At 29.3% G+C, this 22,053-nt stretch overlaps 1 protein-coding gene across 1 annotated transcript in view; it reads left to right on the top strand.

The window, feature by feature from the left end:
* The window catches only part of LOC126735075 (neuroligin-1-like), a 545,354-nt gene that overhangs the window by 359,271 nt on the left and 164,030 nt on the right, over positions 1 to 22,053 (top strand). The window contains exon 7 of the mRNA XM_050438970.1: positions 17,247 to 17,399. Coding sequence (XP_050294927.1) covers positions 17,247 to 17,399 — 153 coding nt within the window. The remainder of the gene's footprint in view (positions 1 to 17,246; positions 17,400 to 22,053) is intronic.

The raw sequence follows: 22,053 nt of genomic DNA on the forward strand, positions 1-22,053 counted from the left end.
TTTAATCTGATTGATTAAAGCTGAGTTTTAATTTTCTCCCGAAAATGCTAAACATTTATCGTTAGCGAAACACGTGTCAAGAGTAAAATAAAGAGTTTTGGTTAGTGGTAAAACTGTCTCGTAATTTGAGTGTCACACCAAAGGTTCCTCCCATAGGAGTTTCCTTCCTTTGTCTTTTTGTCCTTCGATGTGCCATCAATTGCAGAATCTCGTCGGTCATTCAGAGTTTCTTTTTCAATCTATCAGATTATTAAAATTTGTCCTTTGTGTTCTTAACTTATGCTGAATTTACTTAATTGGTACTGAAACTGGATATCTAAGTAGTTTTTTTACTATTGTTGTGTATTTTTTATCTTTAGTTTGCGGATTTATTGATGGTTTCGTATCATTATGTTACTTAAAAGAATCATTAAATACGTTACGCTTCTTTAGGCTGTTCATCTTTATCTTGGATATATCAACAAGGGGATTATGATCTGAGTGTATGTCAGCTCCTGGATAGGCTTTTACTGACTTACAGCTATTTCGGTATCTTTTATTCACAAATATGAACTCGATGAAACTAGATCGACATAATTTATATATAATAACAAAAGTCCATCCTCTCGCGAAGTAATTTCAAGGTATATAACGTTCGAGCTGAGAGTTTCAACTACGTCTTCATGATATCATAAATAGGTAAAGCAAATCGCCTTTGTCAATCCCTCCCCGAGCCCATATGGTCCTATGATATCCTATGGTTCCTGAGAGATCCAGCAATTGACTTATTTATTAAAATGCACCCTCCATGTTCCTAGATTAAGGATATTTCCTTAGAGATTTCCATTTATAATCTTTTTATTTATTTAATAGCATTATGAACTATTCCGGCTTGAGTCAAAGTCTAAACATTCCAAGTGCTCAAGCAGTTGTTTTCTTTGTATCAACAATATCCAACACTGTTCCCCCTGGAACTTCTAACTCCGAATTCTGATTTTGCTCTGAACATGGTCATGTTGATACTACTAGAGACACCCTATGCAAGGATTTATTGCCTTCTGCAGTTGCCATGCAGTTAGTTAATGTCGTATCAATTCATCCACCTTTACAACCGATTTTTCGATACAAGGAGAGGAGAGCGCTTTTTTCTCTTATAAGCTCCTCCATTTAAGGCTGTTGGCCAACAGGAGAGGAGCTGCTTGTTTCAGCACTCACCAAAAGTGTAAAGTTAGCTTAAAGCACCCTAAACGTAATATATCATAAGGTAGAAGTGTAAGTAACTATTACTAGCTTTTTAATAATTTGAGATTATTTAGACGAATTAAGAAAAAGAGTTATTCAGAAATCAGTATCACTTTTATTACATTTAGACAAAGTAAGAAAGTGACCTCTTAAATTAAAATTAATTTTTTTATTTCCAAAATAGAGAAAGTGTCTTGAATAAAATTTAGAATATGGTAAACACATAAGGCTTAAAAGATAATAAATGATAACAAAGTGGAATATCTTAAATTGTATTACATAGAAATTGTGTAAATCAATGCATATATCATGGAATATACCAGAATTAAATTATTAATGATCACTGTACAATATACGATGACAAAAGTCGATGATACGATGACTAATTTATTGAAAAGCCCTTGACGTTTAGTATAAGTTTTTTAGTTTAGGTTACGACGATATAGTGTTAATATTTAATCTTAGTTTTGCTGTATTAAATACACCTAATTTTCAAATTGGAAGTCTGACTCACGTGCTCGTTATATTAGAAAAATTTAACACTTATTCATTTATAGTGCAACTACTAGTTCACCTAGGTTTTCAAATTAATATAATAACCTTTAAATAGAGAATAATAATATTAATATATATGAAATTATTAGAAATATTTAACAAAAGATGACTCTCAACACGCATTTCTTAAATTTGCCTTCCTTAAGGTAACCAATGTATGAACATAAGAAATTTATACGTATGGAATAAGGCAAAAAAACTCCTTTATTCAATGTATCATGCCAATGAATTACTTTATTATCTATTTTGACTTTCGCACTTGTCACTTCAAAACAATATGTATTTGTAGTATCTTTTGAAAAATACCATGTATTTGTCACTTTCTCCCCTGCTATTATTTACATCCACTTATTTGTGACAAATAACGTTTTAATTTCAAATATTCAATTATTTGATTCGAAAATTCACAGCGACAAAAGCACTGGAATAACAAAAGGGTCCCGTTTTCTCATGGTAAATCGGTGGCCTCGTAATTAAATAACGTCACAGTTTATTGCGACGGCCGCCATTGTTCCGTACGGATACGTTATTCGAGGCTCGAATTATAGACTGTGGCCGTAACGGTACATCAATTTTTTTATTCTGTATTGTTCGTTATGCATTTTTCATAATTTTTTTTTGTAATTTAGTTTATTAATTGTTGTTTGATATTATCTAGTAAGAAAAATGGCCTTTTATATACATTTATAACAGAATACAATTCTGTAGAATCACTGTAGAAATTTAGTCTAAATTAATTAATGCTGGCCGTTATTTAAATAACATATTATACATTAAAAGCGATACGATTTTTGTATGCCTAAAATTCTAGATTTTAAATATTTTTATCTTATTAAAAAGTTATACACTACTTGAACAAAAAAATTCTAATAATAAAGGACTAGGATCAAAATGTTTATACCTTCAAAGCCAAAAAAGGTAAATATTAAAAATTTACTTATATTATTATAAGTTTTATTCATCAAATGATTTTATTAATACAATGATCAACACTAATGTTATAGTTTTAAAATTTGTATAAAATAGTTTTTAAAACCTACCAATTACTGTATTTTTTCAAGCCGTTAAACTTGCATTGTGTATAATGTAAAGATTTACCGTCACAAGTAACAACCAAAAATTTGTTTATTAAATTTTTGGTCTCAAGTTAATAATTACGGTAATAATACATATTTTTCTTCATTCTAATATATACATACTATAATTAAATTGTTAAACGTTGCGTTCTACTTCATTTGCGAAATATCAACAATCGATTGTGCTGTTGTGGTTGCATAGCATAGCCGGCTCGTGTTAATATTTTGAAATGTTATGACATATGTTGACCCATGCTAGGCAGAGCATCTGAGTTAGTTTTCTAAGAAACATTAGGTATCATCCTGGTCCACACAAAAAATAACAGGCTTCAATTTTTCACAAATACCCGTCAAAGTGCACAGGTCACAACTTAAATGTGAAGTATCACAACTACAGAACAATATGCATAATATAAAGCATTCCAGATAAAAAAATTTTTAAAAAGACCTCAGACCCAGTGTTAAATTGTAAAAAAAAATGAAACTAATAGCTGATATAAAATAATAGCACATCAATCATTAGTTTAAACCAATTAAAATTAATACAGTTTTTTGATATTTGCAGGTAAGTTGTTAAATTCTTTAAGAATTTTGGTCATATTACGTTCATGGGATTATTAAATTATGAAATTTTGGGCAAATGAAATTTATTGAGAAAACCTAAGGTTTTTTTTTTCTTATTTCAGTCTCAACTGACATAAAAAATAAAAAATTTATGTATACCAAATAAACAAACCCTAAAGAAAATTCCATAAAAAATGCATTAAAAAGAGTGTCAATTTTTCCAATGAGTTATTTTCTGTTTTTGATGCTTAGTAAATTAAGAAAAAAGTATATTAATTAAATTTTTATAATGAAGAAACGAACTGATTAATTCCTTAATGATAGAGTTAGATATACTAATTTTATATTATAATACATAATAAATTTTAAGAAAATTTAATTTAAAGTTGAACTTGAGACCGTCAAAAAATTGACTTTCGACCTGTAAAAATTATTAAATTGTTACTATCTAACTAAATATTATAAATTAGGTAAATTACAACAAATTAGATATTCTGAAAATATTTCCTTATGTGATATACATTTTATATAAAATAAAAAGCTGAAATTTTCATTTAAACTTTTTGTATGTGGTCAGTATTAACAATTCACTTGCTTAATCGATTAAATTAACGTAAATTTTAATTAAGTGATAACAAGCGAGCTTTAAATTAAATTTGCGATTTAAAAATCAGATCAAAATCAAAAATAAAGTAAAATATGTCACAAATATTTAAATATAAAAAGTATCTGGTGGATTTTCCTGTAAAAGAATTTATTTATTTAAATTTTTAACAAATACTTTTACGAACAAGAAATTAGTTAACTATAATAGATATAATTTAAGAATTCGCTTTTCCAATTAGTGTATATTACAGTTATTTATCTAACAAGTGTGTAAAATACTTGTAAATAATGCATTCATATAATACGTTAAAATTTGAAAATTGTTTCTATTTGTTAAATTAAAACTTTGCAATACTTGAAAGTACTTGTGAATTAGTAACGCTCTTTCATTTAAAACCTGTATACAGACTTTTATCTTTAATAATATAAGGAATTCTGTCGAGACTGGAGCTTTTTTTAGTTGCCTTTAAAACCTTCTAAACATCAGGATAAAAGATCTTAAGGTATAAATAATTAAAAGACTGCTGAGCTTTTCTTTGTTCTTTTAAAGCCACTGTGCACAGCTTTTGTACAGATTTTCCAGATTAAGGATCAATTCAGAACATTTTATAAGACAGTCAATAGTTTAAAGAGCATAAAATATATTTATAATAGGATAAGTTAATGTTTAATAATAGTATACTTAGTTAATTACAACTTTCCTCAATAGCACCGCCTGTTTATTTAAACTGTGAGTAACCTCAGCGCTATAAACCTACAGTAGCTGTTGGCTGTTCCTTGGGTTACTATCCAAACTGCGGTCCACGGAAAATTATGCTCTCGACCTGCAGCTTGGGGCATCCAGAGCTAATTTGGCTGGCAATTAACAAGGTGCTATATTGGTAATATTTCAACTGATTGCCCTTGGCCAAAGAAAAAGCGTAAGATGTTTTAAATAAAATTTGTAAATTGCCATAAGACTATTGAGATGGTTAAAAATATTCTTATTAAAAGGAAACGTTTTTTAAATTTGAGATTTGGTAAAAATTTGGAAAATAAATGTTCTTATCACATTGCCATAATGATTGTAATAAAAAAAACTTTGCTTACTGCTACATGAGTGTATATATTATATATTATATATATTATATTATATATATAATATACATGGTGGCTTATAAGTAAAAATAAGAAAGACAGTCTAGACAGAAATTTTTTTTCATAATTTAAATAAAAATCTGTAGATTGAAATGATCAATAAAAATTTCAATACATATTATGTTGTAATTCGCTAACTTGTAATTATTTTGAAAAAATACATAAGAAAATCAATTTTTTTTTAAATATTGCTAGTATTGCTTCTTGGAAATGGAATTTAAAATTAATTTTTTCAAATGATATACATCAGTGTATTAAGTGAAAATGATAAAAAAAAAAGGAAAAAGTTATTTCTAATATCTTTGTTTTAAATAATAACTAAAATAAATCTTTAAATTTTCTATTGAATAATGTGGGGAACTAAAATGCTATTAACTTTTTAATTATTCTTACCATTCACATTTAATTCGCTTGCGCTAAAAGACTTGAACTTTTCCAATCAGAAGCACGAAAAGGGTATAAAAATGTGTATAATAATTAACTGAAAATTAATTAGAATAAAATGTGTAGAGTATATATTAAATTTTTTTCTCAAAAAAATAATTAAAACTGCAGAGTCTATAATCTATGTTTTTAAAAGAATGGTTACTTAAATTTTCATATTATTTAAGTTAAAATCTGTTGGAAAACTATGCAAATAGATTTTTGTAACCAAATTCTTAGCAAAAAGAATGTCAATCTATTTTTTTTTTAATAAAAACATATATATTTGTTTAAATTTTATAAAAGATTTATTAATTATGCAGTGCTTCTATTTTAAAACAAACCACATTTATTACAAAAAACCAAAAAAAAAAACAAAAATCTATTTATATATACAGAGAGACGTTTAATTTTATATTTGACAAATCAACACTTACCTTCTCAACTTGAGCTAACCTTACTTTTATATGTCAAATAGAAACCCTCATCATGTAATACATCGTTGTAAGCAGAATTAATATGTTTATTTAACACCGTCAGAAAAAATTAAATCGGTTGCCGTACCAGCGAATGGTCACCAAAAATGTCTGGAAATAATAAATATTTTACAGATCTCAATGTTTTGTATTTCAAATGGCTACCTTAAGTGTGACAAATCATTTTAAAAAGCATACAATCTGCTACTTAATCAAACTGCAAAAACAACATCGGTTAACGTATAAGCGAATAGTAAGAAAAATTAGTGGTAATAAAAGACATTTCTTATCAACTTAAATATTGGTAGGTCAAATGGTTGCCTTATAGTGTTACACATTATTTTAAATGGCCAACAATTACTTACTTTGCACAAACATTGATGCAAATTCAAGTGGCTTACCAGTAAAAATGTATGGTAATAAACAGCTCATTGAGTCTAAATATTTTTTTTTAATATTATGATGTATTATTTGGGAGAAAAGAACTAATGCTATTTTAAAATTCTTCCTAACATTTTTTGCAGAATTATATTTGGCATATTTATTTTACTAATATTTTTTGTAATACCTAATAGGTACAAAAATATAACAGCACTAACTAGCATTTTTAGCACATTTAAAAACCAATTGATTACTATTTTAAAAATTGTTATTCTGACGCTGATTTATAATGGTGTATACGCTAGCCAAAAAAAATAGAAACTATTTTTTTTTTATGGCGCTGAAGATCGGTGTGCTCATAGAACCGCCACAGCGTTTAATAATAGACATCCAGACAAGAACATAAATCATAGATATATACCAGAACTGCAAAGGAAGTTTAAAGAAACGGGATCTGTTTGCTATAAAAAATGTACTGAGGAAAGGGTTGGTAATGAAACATGCCAAATTAAGGTACCGGGATAATTCGCAATGGAGCCAACATTATCTATCCCCAACGTCGCAGAGCTAACTAATATACTCAACAGGTTCTGTACACAAAATGTTAAAAAAAGTAATTATTTTCCCTATAAAATTCAAATCCTTCATTAACTAGTAAGAAGACGATTTTGATAAAAGAATTAAATTTTGCAAACAAATGTGCCAGTGAATTGACGAGGACCCCTATTTAGAAAATAACATCTGCTTCAGTGATGAGTCAACTTCGTTTCTAAATGGAGTGGCATAACTGTAGATCCTGAGATAATAAAAATTCGCACCATTTTCGGAAGGATCATACTCTAGTGGAGTTTCCTAAAAAAATAATTAATATATGGACAGGAACTTATGGTAACGTAATCATTGGGACTTATTTTTGCGAGAAAATTTAATTGGACAAATTTATTTAGACCTCCTTGAAAATACAACATATTCTTTAATCGTTTAATCTTTGGAAAACCAAGTGGATGAAAATGGTGTTGGGATACTAGACAAAAATAACTTCTTTCCAACAAGATGGTACTCTCCGCACTATGCTTTGACAGTGCAAGAGTGTCTTAATAAATAGTTTTCAGGAGTGTGGATTGGCAGGCGTGGTACAACTGATTGGCCTGCATGATCGCCAGATTTAACACTACTAGATTTATTGTTTTAGGGGTATTTAAAAAGCGAAGTTTATAAAACCCCATCCGAAAATATTAATAATTTAGAGGATCGAATTACTCGCAAATGTAGACATATTAGCCGATAAACACCTGGCAATGGTCGTGAGGAATTTTAAAAGAAACTTTGATGTTATCTTGCGAATAACGGAACATATTTTGAGCACTTAATAAAATAAATTCTGTACACAGTTACACTATTACTGTTTAAAAGCTTTATAGTTTATACCATCTTCTATATGCCGTTGGATAGTAGATTGTATGTCCTTTAAAATGATGTATCACACTATATGATAGTCATTTGACATTTCAAAGTGGGATTAGCTAGAAGTGAGGAGGTGATTGACAGAACTTTGTCAAATATAAAATAAGACCTGTATATCCAGAATCACCTGTTTTTTTTGTTTAGAAGTTATTAAGGGTGGTTTATTTTGAAATGAAAGCAATTGTATAAGAGTGTCAATTTGGAATTTAAAAAAATCCTTATTCATTTTAATTCCATAGAAAAACAAGGTGCCAAACGTTGTAGTGGGTACTGGGTATAGACTAATAAGCACTATGAGCCACACCTTGAAGGTCTATTCCAAATTATCCAAATGATAGGCAGATTTGTACGCAACCCAATTTGGACTTTTGACTAATTTGGCATTACAAATCGAGTAAATAGAGGTATTTAAAACAGTTCCTTTCTTCGTTTTCTTGAAATGATGTCTGTTTCAGGATCAATGATCCTTTAGCATGTACAAGCGAAATTTTAGAGGTGATTCTGGCAGTAGTAGATTATTATTCCCAACACCTTGAACACCTCTTTAGACAGCAAACCACGATTCGATAAAAGTTGTACCAAGGCAGTCAAAAATAAAAATGCTGCTAATTGCAAATGGCCTGAAGATTCCAGCCCTGCAAATCGTGAAACTTCGTCGTCTTAAGAAATGCGTGCAAGCAGACAATACTAAAGAAAAATATAATGAGATAGTAAAGAACTAACTAGAAAATATGCAACTAAACTACGTAAATGTAGAAAAACACGAAATGAGGCTCAACATAAATATCAACAAGACAAAATTAAAAAGATATAGTCTTCATCTGACAAACTTATTGTGATGTTACATCACAGATTGATATAAAAATGTTGACAGAGCATCCCAGTTTAGGTATCTTGGATATTATATCATCAAACATCTAAATTATTCAGATAGAGAATTAAAGTGTAGAATAGAGACAGCTCGAACAACATTCTGAAAAATTAAACCATTATCCTGCAATGATTGAATCACTATATATTATGGTCAGTGTTGCTATATGGGATAGAAATCTGGACAGTTAGAGCCGCTAGAGTTAATCTGTTAAAAGCGGTGGAGATGTGGTTACAACTGGACAGCTATGCAGATGAAAACAAAGTACTAAATAAGGTGGACGCAACACATATGCTACTAACAACAAGTACAGGAAAATCTCATATCTTGGATATATCTTCAGAGGAGTGCGATACAGAATCCTACAACTGATTATGATAGGAAAAGTGAAAGGACGTACAGAAGTAGGAAAAAAGTAGGCTTTCTGACTGAGGAACATCCGTGAGTGAACCGGGATACGCAGCACAGTGGAACAATATTCTAGTATACTACTAATTAGATTTAGTATACTAAGGCGCAGAATAGAGAAAGACTTGCCAAATAATTGCAAATGTCAGAAAGACCTGATATAGCACTAGAAAAAGAAGAAGGCAAAATGCAAAAATTTTATCAAAATAATTAATTATTATTAGTATTAAAAAAATAATTACAAAATACTCTATAAGGCTTGACATCAATTAACTAAGTATTAGGAATAATTTAAGATTCGCTCTCCTAATACGTCTACATAATACGAGATTTAATTAGGTGGCACTTTTTTTCTTTATTTTTTGTCTTAAACTAATACAGACTTGAATTTATCCTTAAAACACAGCGTGTTTAGTGTGTCACAAATAAAATTGACTGTATTGTGTGTAATTTATCTATTTTCTTGCCTTTAAAAATATACTGTTCTTATGTGTCTAAGTAATATACATTTTAATGTGGTAAACAAAATATACAGAAAAAAATACATGCAGTTTTTAATTTATATAAAAAACTAAGTTTTTACGATTGCTTTTTTAAATTTGTTGAATGAAAATAAAATTTATTATATATATAAATTTTAATTTATTAAGCAACGTTTTTTACTTGCACTGATGAAAACCACTAACAAATCGAAAAAGCTTTAAAAATTATTTAATAACTAATGAAAAGTTCAGACCACAGACCTCAATAGCGTAGATAATATCAAAAAATTGACTTGAAACTCAAAAGTCAAAAGTTCACTGTAGTATTCCCAAACTGTCCAGCTAATTGGCCCGGTTCCAAGAAATGAAATTTTCTTTATTTCCCTGGATATTCCTTTTAAACATTTTTATAATTGCGGTGCGGCCAAAGCGAGTTTCTTTATAAAACCCTGCTTGGGGCGGTGTATCATTTTTATGTGGTCGGACGAACCTTTTGCTTAACATTTACTTCTTGAGGCTATTTAGGAAAATCTGACACATAAAAACAGCTCAACATTAAAGTTTTAAAGTGTTAAATTTTTTTCATATCACTAAATGTTCCTATATATGACTTTAAATACAATTTTAAACGACAAAGGCAGACCTAAACTTCACACAGCGGTATAGTTTCGTTCTTAAAAAGAAACAACAAAATAGATTATAAAATAGCGTATCCGATAAATCCAACTTTCGAACTTGGACCGAACTTTCTGGCTGAAGTTTTATTTTCCCAACCCGGCGCGGCTTAAAGTTTCCTGTTTTGCAAAAATGATTGCCAACTCTCAAAGCGGCTTTTATTTCTGAAGACACTGGGGACCGCAGCACCGTTTTCTATTAGCTTTTGGAAAATTGGATTATTAGAGCTGCTTATGGAGATTCGGATTTGCAAGCATTAAAATTTTGTTGCAGCTTTTTTATTTCATTATTTATTCTCTAAATTAATATTTAAATAAAAAGCGTGTTAAGTCGAGAAAGATAACAAAAAATTGATTTACACCAACCGATTAAATTTAAATTTAATTTTGGGCAGACCTTTGAAATGTTGCATATAAAATAAGTGACTTAAGAGAGAAAATACAGGATGTCAATTTAAAAACTTTCCGCTCTGAATATCTCTCTTGCAGTTTAAAGAATCAAAAAAAGCACGTCAAGTTTATTTGTAAGAGGGATACTTAAAATGGATGAAATCTTCCTTAAAATAATAAATAGGAATAGGGTTAAGTGGTAGATCTTTTGAAAAGAGCATTCAATTCTCTTCTGAGTGGTGTCCTATTTTGTTGTTTTTTAACCAGAGATTTTCAAATAATCACGCTAGCTTAAATTTTACTCTAACAAAAGCAACTTTATATTTGCGGAAAAGAAAATTCTTCAATAAAACACGAGAGATCTACTTTTTGACTTTTTTATGAGTTATTAAACTGACTAGCTACATTCTATAAAGACTAGAAACATTCTGCTGAAACTTGCCCTTTAAGACTAGTGATATGATAATAATAAGCTACTTTTATTAGAATACCGCAAAAAATAAGGAAGATAATGTGTTGATGCATTAATGTAGATATTAACTAAATTATGTTCTTTTCAAAAACTATTCAGGTTTTCGTTACTCCAATATCGACAATTTTAACAAACAAATTAATATTTTCATTTAAATAAAGTGAACATTAAGCGCTGAAATAGATATTCGGCAGTTTATTAGAGATGGCGTTGACTCGACTCATTAACTCACAAAAGTAAATTCTTTTATTAACATGATCGTCATAGAGTTCTTGAAGTATTGACATTTTGTATGGAATTTATGCATTTAAGTACCTTCCCTACTATGTCGTGTGATATTCCTGTCTTTTCTGCTACTGTCTTTTCTATCATAAAAATATTATAAGGTTCCTAAACTGTATTAGTTGGTATGACGGTGATTAAAAAACAATCAAGTGATACATGAATGTAGCTAATTTTTATTTGCAAACTAACAATGATAAATCATGACAATATGATTTAATGACAATATTAAATTACACGGTAAAATAATGGTATATAAATAATGGTAAAATAACTCAAAAACCTTGTCAGCATAAAAAAAGGATATTAACTAAAATTTTATCAAAATAAATTCATTTTTCACTTCATGACAAAGAAAAATTATCTTAGGACTATCTTGAGAGATTTTTAACACAAAATAAATAAAGTAATTTTAAATACAAAAGTGAGTTTTTCAAGAGTTTTTTTTTGTTTCTTATTAGAATCTAATTAAGATGACATATTTATCTGAGTCTTTTTCCCGAATATTAGTTCCTGAATGATATTACTTTTTTTATTGTAATTGTATCACACTTTTTTTTGTCAAAGTACTATATTCCTGAATAACATTTTTTTAGGATCACTGTTATCCCGAACAGAATTTTTCCTGAATCACCATTTCCTAAAAAAAAATGTCACCGAACTCTCTAAATTAATCGGAGAGTATTATTTTCAATAAAAATAGGTGTTTTTCTTTAAATATAAATAGTTTAATTCGGTAATTTAATTAAGTACTAACTAATATAACGTAATAAAGCACTATTACTTCAGAAAAATAGTTGTTCATGAGAAATAACGCTTGGTAAAATGGCTCGAGAAAAAGGTATTCAGGAAACTGATCGTTCGAGAAATTGATTGTTCCGGAAAAGAGTATTTTGTTAAAACGATTGCTTGGACAAATTAGTCTTTTAGAAAAAATAGCATTAGAAAAAAATAATTATTCAAGAAAATGATAACTCGTAAATCGGTATTTGAAAAAAAACGAGTGTGAACGAATTATTTCAACGTGATTTTTAAGGTTTACCTAAAAAAAATCTAAAAACAAGATCAAATATTAATCGCAACTTTCAGTTAAGGGCTCATAGAACCAATACTAAGGTGTTATTTAAAATTAATTAGGGAATTCAACGATTCATGGATGTTAAAAAACTGTTATTCATTTTTGACTGAGAAAAGAACTAAAATAACACGATATGGCATAAAATTTGTCTCATAAGAGATTTTAAAGGTTCACAACTAAGAATAAATATAATTTTTTACATATGAAAATGAAGAAAATAATTTATTTATATTGAATTAAGTAACAAAATTCTCAATGATATAAACACTGTTATTCTTTATTAAAATAAAAAAGATAAACTAGATAATTTTTCACCAAATTTAAATTATGTAATAGAATATTTACCTCACGAGTAAGTTCTAAAGAGTTATCGATGGAGAATAGGTTAACATATACACATCGGAAAAGTCTAGAGAAATTTTTATAAATTGACCTTATTTTTTTTTGAATTGTTGTGGATAAATAATAGCCAAATTATAGTAATTAAGACTCTTTTACTATACTAAAAAAATAACCAAAATTTCAAAAATAAAGACCTGCCTATAACTAAAATTTAAAAAAAAAGTCTACAATTTCTTTAAAAATTTATTGTTTTGTATAATGAAAAAAAAATGTTTTTTAAATTAGATACAAAAAAAAAATCATTATAAAAAACGCAAATTACTACAAAGTATGACCTCGACGCTGGTTTATGATGGCTCGACATCTATTGTTCATCAATGTTTTGTTGGGGTAAGTTTGCCCATTCCGCTATCAGTCGCTCCCGGAAACGAAAGGCAGTGTAAATGTCACCCATCTGTGGAGTCATTCTTCGTTGGAGCATATCCCATACATGCTCAATTGGATTAAGGTCAGGAGATTGTGCTGGCCATGGCAATACATCAAACCCCTCGTTCTCCAACCAGTCTCTCACTACGCGTGCGACATGTGGACGCGCATTATCATGCATTAGGTGGAAGTTTCGGCCAACAATGCCAGCAAATGGACGAACAACAGGTTGAGGAATGGTATCGATGTACTGCTGAGCTGTAAGGAAGCGATCTGGAAAACGAGGTCGGTTCTACCGCCCATCATGGTTCCAGCCCATACCATAATTGTATCCCCTCTGTATGTATACACTTCCTGGACATGTCTTAACCGTTCTGCATTTCCAGATCGTCTCCATACTCTCACTCGACGTGAATCTGGATGAAATCCAAATCTGGATTCGTCGGTGAATAAAACTGTAGCCCAATCATGTTCATTCCAGTTTTGATATTCTTGGCACCATTCTAATCTCACAGCGCGATTGCCTCTGGAAAGAGGTGAACATCTAAGTGGCCTTCAATTGTAGAGGTTGGCTTCATGGAGACGATTTCTTATAGTATCACGGCCTACGGTAATATTGTGTGCTCTCTGCAAGTTGATAAGCAATTCAGGAGCTGTAATGTTAGGTTGCCTTCTAGCAGTTTAAACTAAAAATCTATCTTGAGCAGCTGTCGTAGCGCGGTCACGTCCTGGATGTTGTTTAGCTGGATTTCCAGTTTCACGAAAATGCCGCCACAATCGACTTATAACGCTCTGAGAGACTTCTAGACGCTCAGCTACATCAATTTGTCGCATGCCTTCTTGAAGAAGTCCTACAGCTCTATTCATCTTGTTCAAAGTTAAATGACGTCGTTCCATGATAAAACACAATTTTTTATTCACTCTGCAAGGCAGTAACTCTGTACCATAAACGAAATCGAGACTACCAGAATATTTATTGCAATATAAAAACCATAGTTTTTTCTGTTTTGTGAAAAAATTCCTAAAATATTTGTTATCAGTGTTAAGATTCTGTTTGTCTCACAGAAACCTACAGGATGAGCTAATCTTCAAATTTAATTTAAATTGATCACCAAAAAATTTTTTTTTTATAATTTTATTATTTTATAAAAATATCCTTAGACTTTTTCGATGTATGTATATTTAATTCATCTTAATATTGTTTTATCAGTGTATCGATTCATAATAAGAAAAAAATAATCCTTTAAATGGTTTAATTTTGTTGCTCTTTTATAAAAATAGTAAAAAATAGAGGTAATCTCTTAATACTGAAGTAAATAATGTTTGACCTTTGGGTCAAAACAAATAAACACAATTTTCCTGCTTTATCGACCAGAAATATATAAAAAAGTTGTCTTGTTATATAAAAATATAAAATATTAAATATTTGTCAATTATCGATCCTAAACATCTTAAAACATAACTATTGTCTATATTATTGGTAGTGATTTTAATAATTTAAAAAATATCTTTTCTCTGTAGTAACTTAAAGGCTTTGTTATTCTGAATTAATTTTTTCCTACTAATTCATATTAAAATTAAAAAATTAAAAATAACCTCAAATGATTTTTAAGGTTAACCAATAAAGTCAATAAAATATATAAAAACCCTTAAAATTAAAAAAAAATTCCTTAAAATTTGCTTCTGCTTTATCGCGGTTTATATTCATATTTATCTCCGTACAGATTTCAAAAGTCTGTCAATAAGGAAGAAAAAAAATATTGTTTAGGCCATATCGATATAAAAAAAATTATATTTATAATATTTACCCTTAAATTAAGGTGTTGCTCTCAAAGGGTACCCACCTATTTCGAATCTTAAAAAAAATATATGCTTAGATAAGAAATCACTTAATTAATATAGCATGTTTATCTCCGTCATGAATTAACATATGTTTCAACTAAAAAACGGTCTTTTATACAGTTATCTTAGACATTATTAATTTGTACATGTTTCAGTCTCTATTAAATCATCCTCAGATGCTTCGGATGGAATTGCTTTTTAGGGAATTAAAAATGTTTTTTTTTTTAATTTCTATCTCTGTAGCAGGCTTAAAAAATATTAACACTAAGTTTACATTTATATCAGGTGTTTTATTAATTATAGAAGATAATACTCTTTTATGTCAAATATTTGTAAAATAATTATTGAAAATATTTTCAACATTACGCTGATTTTGTTTGAAGAACAATTTCAGCGAAGTTTGTTTGTCTAAAGCTTAATATTTGCGTCCTTATAAGTTAAGTATCCCATAGTTTCTTTAGATTATTATAAATCGCGTAAATAGTATTTCTTTACTTGTAATTTTTCAATTATAAAGTTAATTTATTGATTTTTTTCGGTACATTTAATAGCCTTTAAAATTGCTCTCAGTTTTTGTTTTTTTTTAAATTTTTAGAATCAATTGTTTCCAATTTTAATTGATTTGATTGGTTGGGTTTTGTTTCCTTATAATTCTATAATATATTCAGTAAAGGTTTTAATAACGTTTATAAGTTTTTCAAAAATAAATTGCATACTAGGTCAACGACATCATAATTATATAGTTTCTTCAAAATTTGCTCTACTTATAATAATTGTGTATAATTTGCGTTATATATTTTTTATTTTCTTCACTGTCTTTGTCATTTAGTTCATAGAGTTTTCTATTTATGTTAATAGCAGAATATTTTTAAATTTCTATTTCTATGAACTTCAGGAAAAAATAAAAAACTCAGCGGTATTTTATATATATTCCATTGTTATTGAAATATGCCTTCCTAGACTCGTATACACTGGGTAAAAAGTGATCGATTTTAATCTCTAGATCCCGACTAACGGCAAAAGTTACCTTGTGGTGCCATTGAATTTGGCTTTTAGATTAATTTTAAATTTTTTTTGAAGATGGTTTTTTAAATTGAGAGTTGCCTAGGAGTAGTACTAATGCTAATTAAAAGTTCCTAAACTATAATGCGGTAAAAATACATAACCTCATACCTTATACAATAAAAAATTGTCCAAAAATCGACAAATATAAGAAAGAATGTAGATCGAATATTTTCTAAACTTACCTCGAAAATACCTTTATTTTTAAAAACCTCTTTTAATGACTGTTTTTAGTATTGCTGTCACCCAGATGCATCGCTGCTTATGGATGGAGTGTTCTTGCAAATATTTGTCAAAGTTAGATTGCTTTTTATCTCAATGAAATCAATAACTTATTCTGTGTATTTTTTTACTGCTTTTGTAGTCTTGCTTTATTTAATTTCAAGTTTTTGATTTTTAACTGCAGCAATCTTTGCACATACAGGGTTTTTTTTTTCATTTTTATAAATGAAGAAATGTGTACAGTACAAATATTATAGATAAATAGGCAAGGATGCAGGGCCACTGCATATAATATAAATAATTAAAATTTTAGAGATTAACACACATATAAACTAAACATATATGGGTGCAATCATACTCTATATGATCTGTGATGTAACACTCATTTAGTTATTCATGTTCTCTTCTCTTAAATAGCTCAAAAATCTTTTATCTCCCTCCGGCCTTAAATAAACGCCTGCTGTATCAATTTAGCCCTCGACTCGCAAAATTACGATACACGATCCTCAAATTAGCATCAAAATAAACAGTGGGAACATAATAGAGCGGGACTTCCAAAGTAGTGAGGGACCATTTGAATGCAAATCCTGTCATTATGCATTTCATTCGGGATGAACTGGAAATGAACCGGCAAGCCAGTCCTTATTTTCACTGAGGGGGCTTAAGGAAGTTGTCTTTGCTTGCCGCTTATGTTGGGATCAGCTTAAAAAAACAATTTTAAATATTCTAGGCAAAAATAATAAAACAGTATATTTCAGGAGATTTAATAAATTTTTTTCTTTTTTTTTTCAGGTAATAGAGGAATAGAAGCTCCTTACGCTGTCCTGGTCTTTGTGCACGGAGAGAGTTTTGAGTGGGGGGCAGGTCACCCTTATGACGGCAGCGTATTGGCTTCTTATGGTCACGTGATTGTTGTGACTTTGAATTATCGCTTAGGTGTATTAGGTAAGTATTTAATTTTTTTTTAATTCATTGCAAAAACTTTTTGCAATGTACGAGTATTCCAATTTTTCAAAAAATGATTTATAACATTTCCTTTTTAAAATCTAATGATTATTGTATATATTTTATTTAATATTAAACTCGAGAAATCACATAGTTCTAAACTTAACTTGTTCGACCAAAATTCAAACTTTCATTAACAGGATATGCAAGTTGTTGTTTGTCTTGGGCAGTGTTTGTGAAGTTCGTTATTTTCAACCAAACTTACGCTGTCTAACTGAAATTTAGATAGATCGTTAAGTTTAACTAATAAACTATATTAATTTGAATGTTAAATGGAATATTAGTTACAAAATATAATTTTCAAGCAAATCAATTTGAATTTCAAACTTAATAAATTGAAATAACTGAATTCCAAATAAAATATTTTGTGGTTGTGACCCAAAAATTACCAATATTTTTATCGTCTGTCATTTTCTTGTCCTCCATTCGGAAAATAATAATAGATACACAGATATAAATACAAATTAGTTATATATGCTACCTTACACTAATAAAATTTACTTCTATAATCATTTTATTCGAAAATAAATAACTATAATCATATCCAACAAAATTTTAATATTATCATGATAAAAAAGGTTTTTGGTCATTCTGTATATAGTATTTGTATTTTTAGTTTATGAACCTAATTAACATAAAAAATATTGCAATTTCGTACAAAAAAAAAACTATTTAATAATATTTTTTGAAATAAATATGCATAACCAAAATGGGTATGAAGCCTTTTTTAACATATAAAAAATATATAAATAAATTTTTGGCGGTATGAGCTTCATGTACTTAAATATTATTTATGTTCTGTTTGCAATTTTTTTTTTCAAATTTAGCATTTTTAATCCGCAAAAACAGCTAAACGTTGAATAAATTCTAATAATGATCAACTGCTTATAATAAGAGAATATTAAATAAAAAAGTCATATTGGAAGAACCTTCAAATCTAGTTATCGTCAAAAAATTACAGTAATTTGAATAATAAAGATCTAACAAGTCAACTATAGGTGTAGATATCCAGGTAATAAGGCTAAAATAAAAACTTGTTTAGACTAAAAATTACTTCGCCTAACCAACATTTATATAAAAGCCTCAATATTTATAAAAGTCTTTCCTTAATCTTGAAATAATTATAATCGCTGTGCCTACCGTAAATGGATGTGACGTGCTTATTTATATACTTTGTTATTAATTTCGCTATTATCAGTTTTCAATAGATCAACGTAAAAATTAAAAATCTTTTAATCCAGATACCCCTGAAACTCTTAACGTTTGTTTTTTGTTATATACTTTTGTAAATCTACTTATTAGGTTAAAATAAACATATTTTTCTAGTAAAATTTTTTAGTTCCGCTTTTAGGTTTTTCTGTAAAAGCCGTCGGTTTAAACATACGGTAGCAATATAAGGTACTAAAACTCAATTATTCTTATAAACTTATAAAACTTTATTTAGAAACGAGATTTTTTTTAACCAATAATAATAGATTAGTTTTTAGTATGGTAACTTAAAAAACACATTTTTGGATGAAGTGCAACATCACACTTCTGGCATCTGAATGCTGCTTGTTTGTGACAAAATGCGCAGCGGGTTTGCTTTTCCTAATAATTCACAAGATGATCCATCCGATCATATCTGTACTCATAATGCAGGTATTTGCCTGATTTAGATGGCCCTCGTTTAGTTTTTTCTTATATGTTTCTAAAAATCCCGCAGCAATACACCTCCTAAACTGCAAATGGTCCATTTTCCCGCCAGAATGTTTATGAAGTTGTCATGCGTTTTGTTCTGCCATATCCAAAGCATGTAAAAACAAGCAAAAATACCACTTCTTTCCTCTGATTCCTACGCGGTAAAGGCTTATATTTTGGTCAGCCCTATCAACACCGCCGATGTTTTCGTTGTATTTTTTGATCAAACATGGCTGCTTAACATGTATCATTTTCTTTCCTTTCTGAGAGAAGCGTTTGACTTGCTGTGTCGGAAAAGGAGATGTTACATTTGAGGCGATTGTAACAACACTATTGTCATTCCATTTGCATACAATATTATTTTGATTCTCCTCTAAAAGATAATTAAAACTACCACGGGATTTTTTCTTGAACATACTGGATTTTTCAAGGGGCAATCTGATTGCGTCTGTTTTCTCGCAGAGTTCCTATACATTTGAGTCCCCTGGAGGTCAGCTCAGCCAACAGACGTAATGACGTAAAAAATTGTCACAAAAAATATAGAAAGGAGCTTTTTCACATTGAGACTGAATAATATCAGCAAACTGAAGTACAACACTAGCCCCTAAGCCAAGAGGACGATATTTTTCAGAAATAATAGTTGTGGACTCTTGATACGGCTCAAACCATTCAATGTACCCCTTTTTAGTTGTTCCCACCTATACCTTATAACCCCAACGAATGGACTTTCCTCGGATGAACTGTTTTGATCTATGACCGCCGTAATAGGGTACCATCGACTCGTTCACGCTATGGCACTCTTCAAGGGGTGCAAATGACTGAAATTTCTCATTCAGAGTAGAAAACAAAGACCTCAGTTTCAAAAACTTCGGATTTTCAAGATTGTTGTTATCATTCAGGTGCAAATTCTGCATTATAAAACTAAAGCGATCTCGAGAAATTGCCGAATAGACTAACTTATTTTCTGCGTCACTGTTATTTTCCCAATACATTGACCGTCGAGGAAATGAGTTGTATCCAGAGAGCAGTAAAACACCAACGAAACATTTTATTTCACTAGAACGTATATCACCTTGGCGATTATGCTGAATAGCATACAAATTGGAATATTTTACAACCAAGTCAATAATTTTGTCATCTATAAACTAAAAAAAGAGTTCTAAAGGAGATAAAGAATTTTTTGGACTACTTGCGTTTACCCATTCTGCAAAATCTTGGTTGATGTCATCTTTTTTCCAAGAGTAATTTGGTTTTAAGGTCGATAATTTTGGTCGTTTTTTCATAAGAAAGGTAGACAAAGGTAGGTCATCGTCGCTATCAAAATCACTCTCAACTGTAGTTTGGTTAGATCCCTAGTTTTCAAATATTACCTCAACTTCAGTCATCAGCTGACTTCCAGGGAGATTGTTTATATCCACTTCATTTTCGTCGTCGGAATCTTCATCAGTGTTATATTCATTTGCGTTAACTGGCGGTAGAACGGCAATAGCATCAGACATCAACTCATCGTCATCAAGGTTTTCAATTTCTGCCATGAGTTCATGAAGTTTCAAGGGCCGCTTCCAATAACTGCAAATATAAGGAAAAAAATCATAGGTGACGTGGCACTAAATATTCTTCAATTGCTGTTGGTCAAAAGTAAATTTTCAAAAAAAATTAAGTGCTTTATACCAGAAGTCCTGAAATAAAAAAATAATAGTTTTTTTGGAATTTGTCAATTAATTAATAGTTTTTTATTTGCTTTTTTATGTTATTACATTTTAGATTTTGGTTGATCAATGAAATTTAAAAAAAAATTGTGATAACCAAGTTTTAAACCACTTAAATAAGTTATAGCTAGTTTAAGTATCAACATATAATAGACAGAATATTTTAAATGCTTAGAAATAAAGGAAGAAGAATATTTAGTGACAAAAATTATACGACAAAGTTAATTTTATTAAATTTTAAAATTAAAGCAAAAATTATTACATTTTTAGAACAGTCATGTTTGAAAAAGAGTTACGTAACTAGCACTTATAAGGCTAAGTAATATTTGAAAATAAGAGAAAAAAAGGATTACAATATGACAAAAAAATTAATTTTAGGGTGTAAGAAACCTTCATTTTGATATGCTCCTAAGCAACGCTACTTCAAAGAATATCGAATTCATCCTTTGACTAATACATTTTTCCTCTATATTTGTCTGTTTTGAAATTCCGTATATTATATAAGTATTTACGTTTTTCATGTTTAAACCTACGTATGCATGAAAATACATAAGAACTATTTAATATTAAATTTTTTTAAAATGGTGCATCACCAAAATGGATCTGATACCCATTTTATATTTCAGAGTGTAAAGGTAAATAGGTGTAAAAATTTCAGGGTGCTTGAGATTGAAATTTAACCCATAACCGAACACTATGGTAATCCAAGGTTATATTACCAGCATTAGTCGCTATTAAAGAATTGTACTATACACATTAAGACCTATTTTCTTTAACGTTTTTTTTAATAAAAATACTATGAGATCAAATGCCTTGCTGAAGTTACCAAACGTGACTAGCAAATCCGTCATACTCAAACCCTGTTAAGATTATGGATTAAATGAAGAACAAGTGTTTCAGGGCTTTTCTTTGCTCGAAAATTCTATTAAGAGAGGTTAAGTATTTTTAAATTTATTATGATAAAATGACTTAAAAAATCTTAGTCGCAACAGGAATTCTGCCTATTAATCCAAGGTTCTCTTATGAAAGGGTATACCCTTGAAATGCTTAAATGAGTAAGATATATTTTTTTAATAATAGAGTGGAACCTGTAAGTAAAATAGTTCGTTTGCTTTTTAATTTCAGTTATCTAATATACTTATTTGCAATCATGCTAATATTTTAAATAATTGGAATGAAGACATTTATATGAAAAAAACGAAAAA

Source organism: Anthonomus grandis, chromosome 4 (assembly GCF_022605725.1).
Source record: "Anthonomus grandis grandis chromosome 4, icAntGran1.3, whole genome shotgun sequence".
Taxonomy (NCBI): Eukaryota; Metazoa; Arthropoda; class Insecta; order Coleoptera; family Curculionidae; genus Anthonomus; species Anthonomus grandis.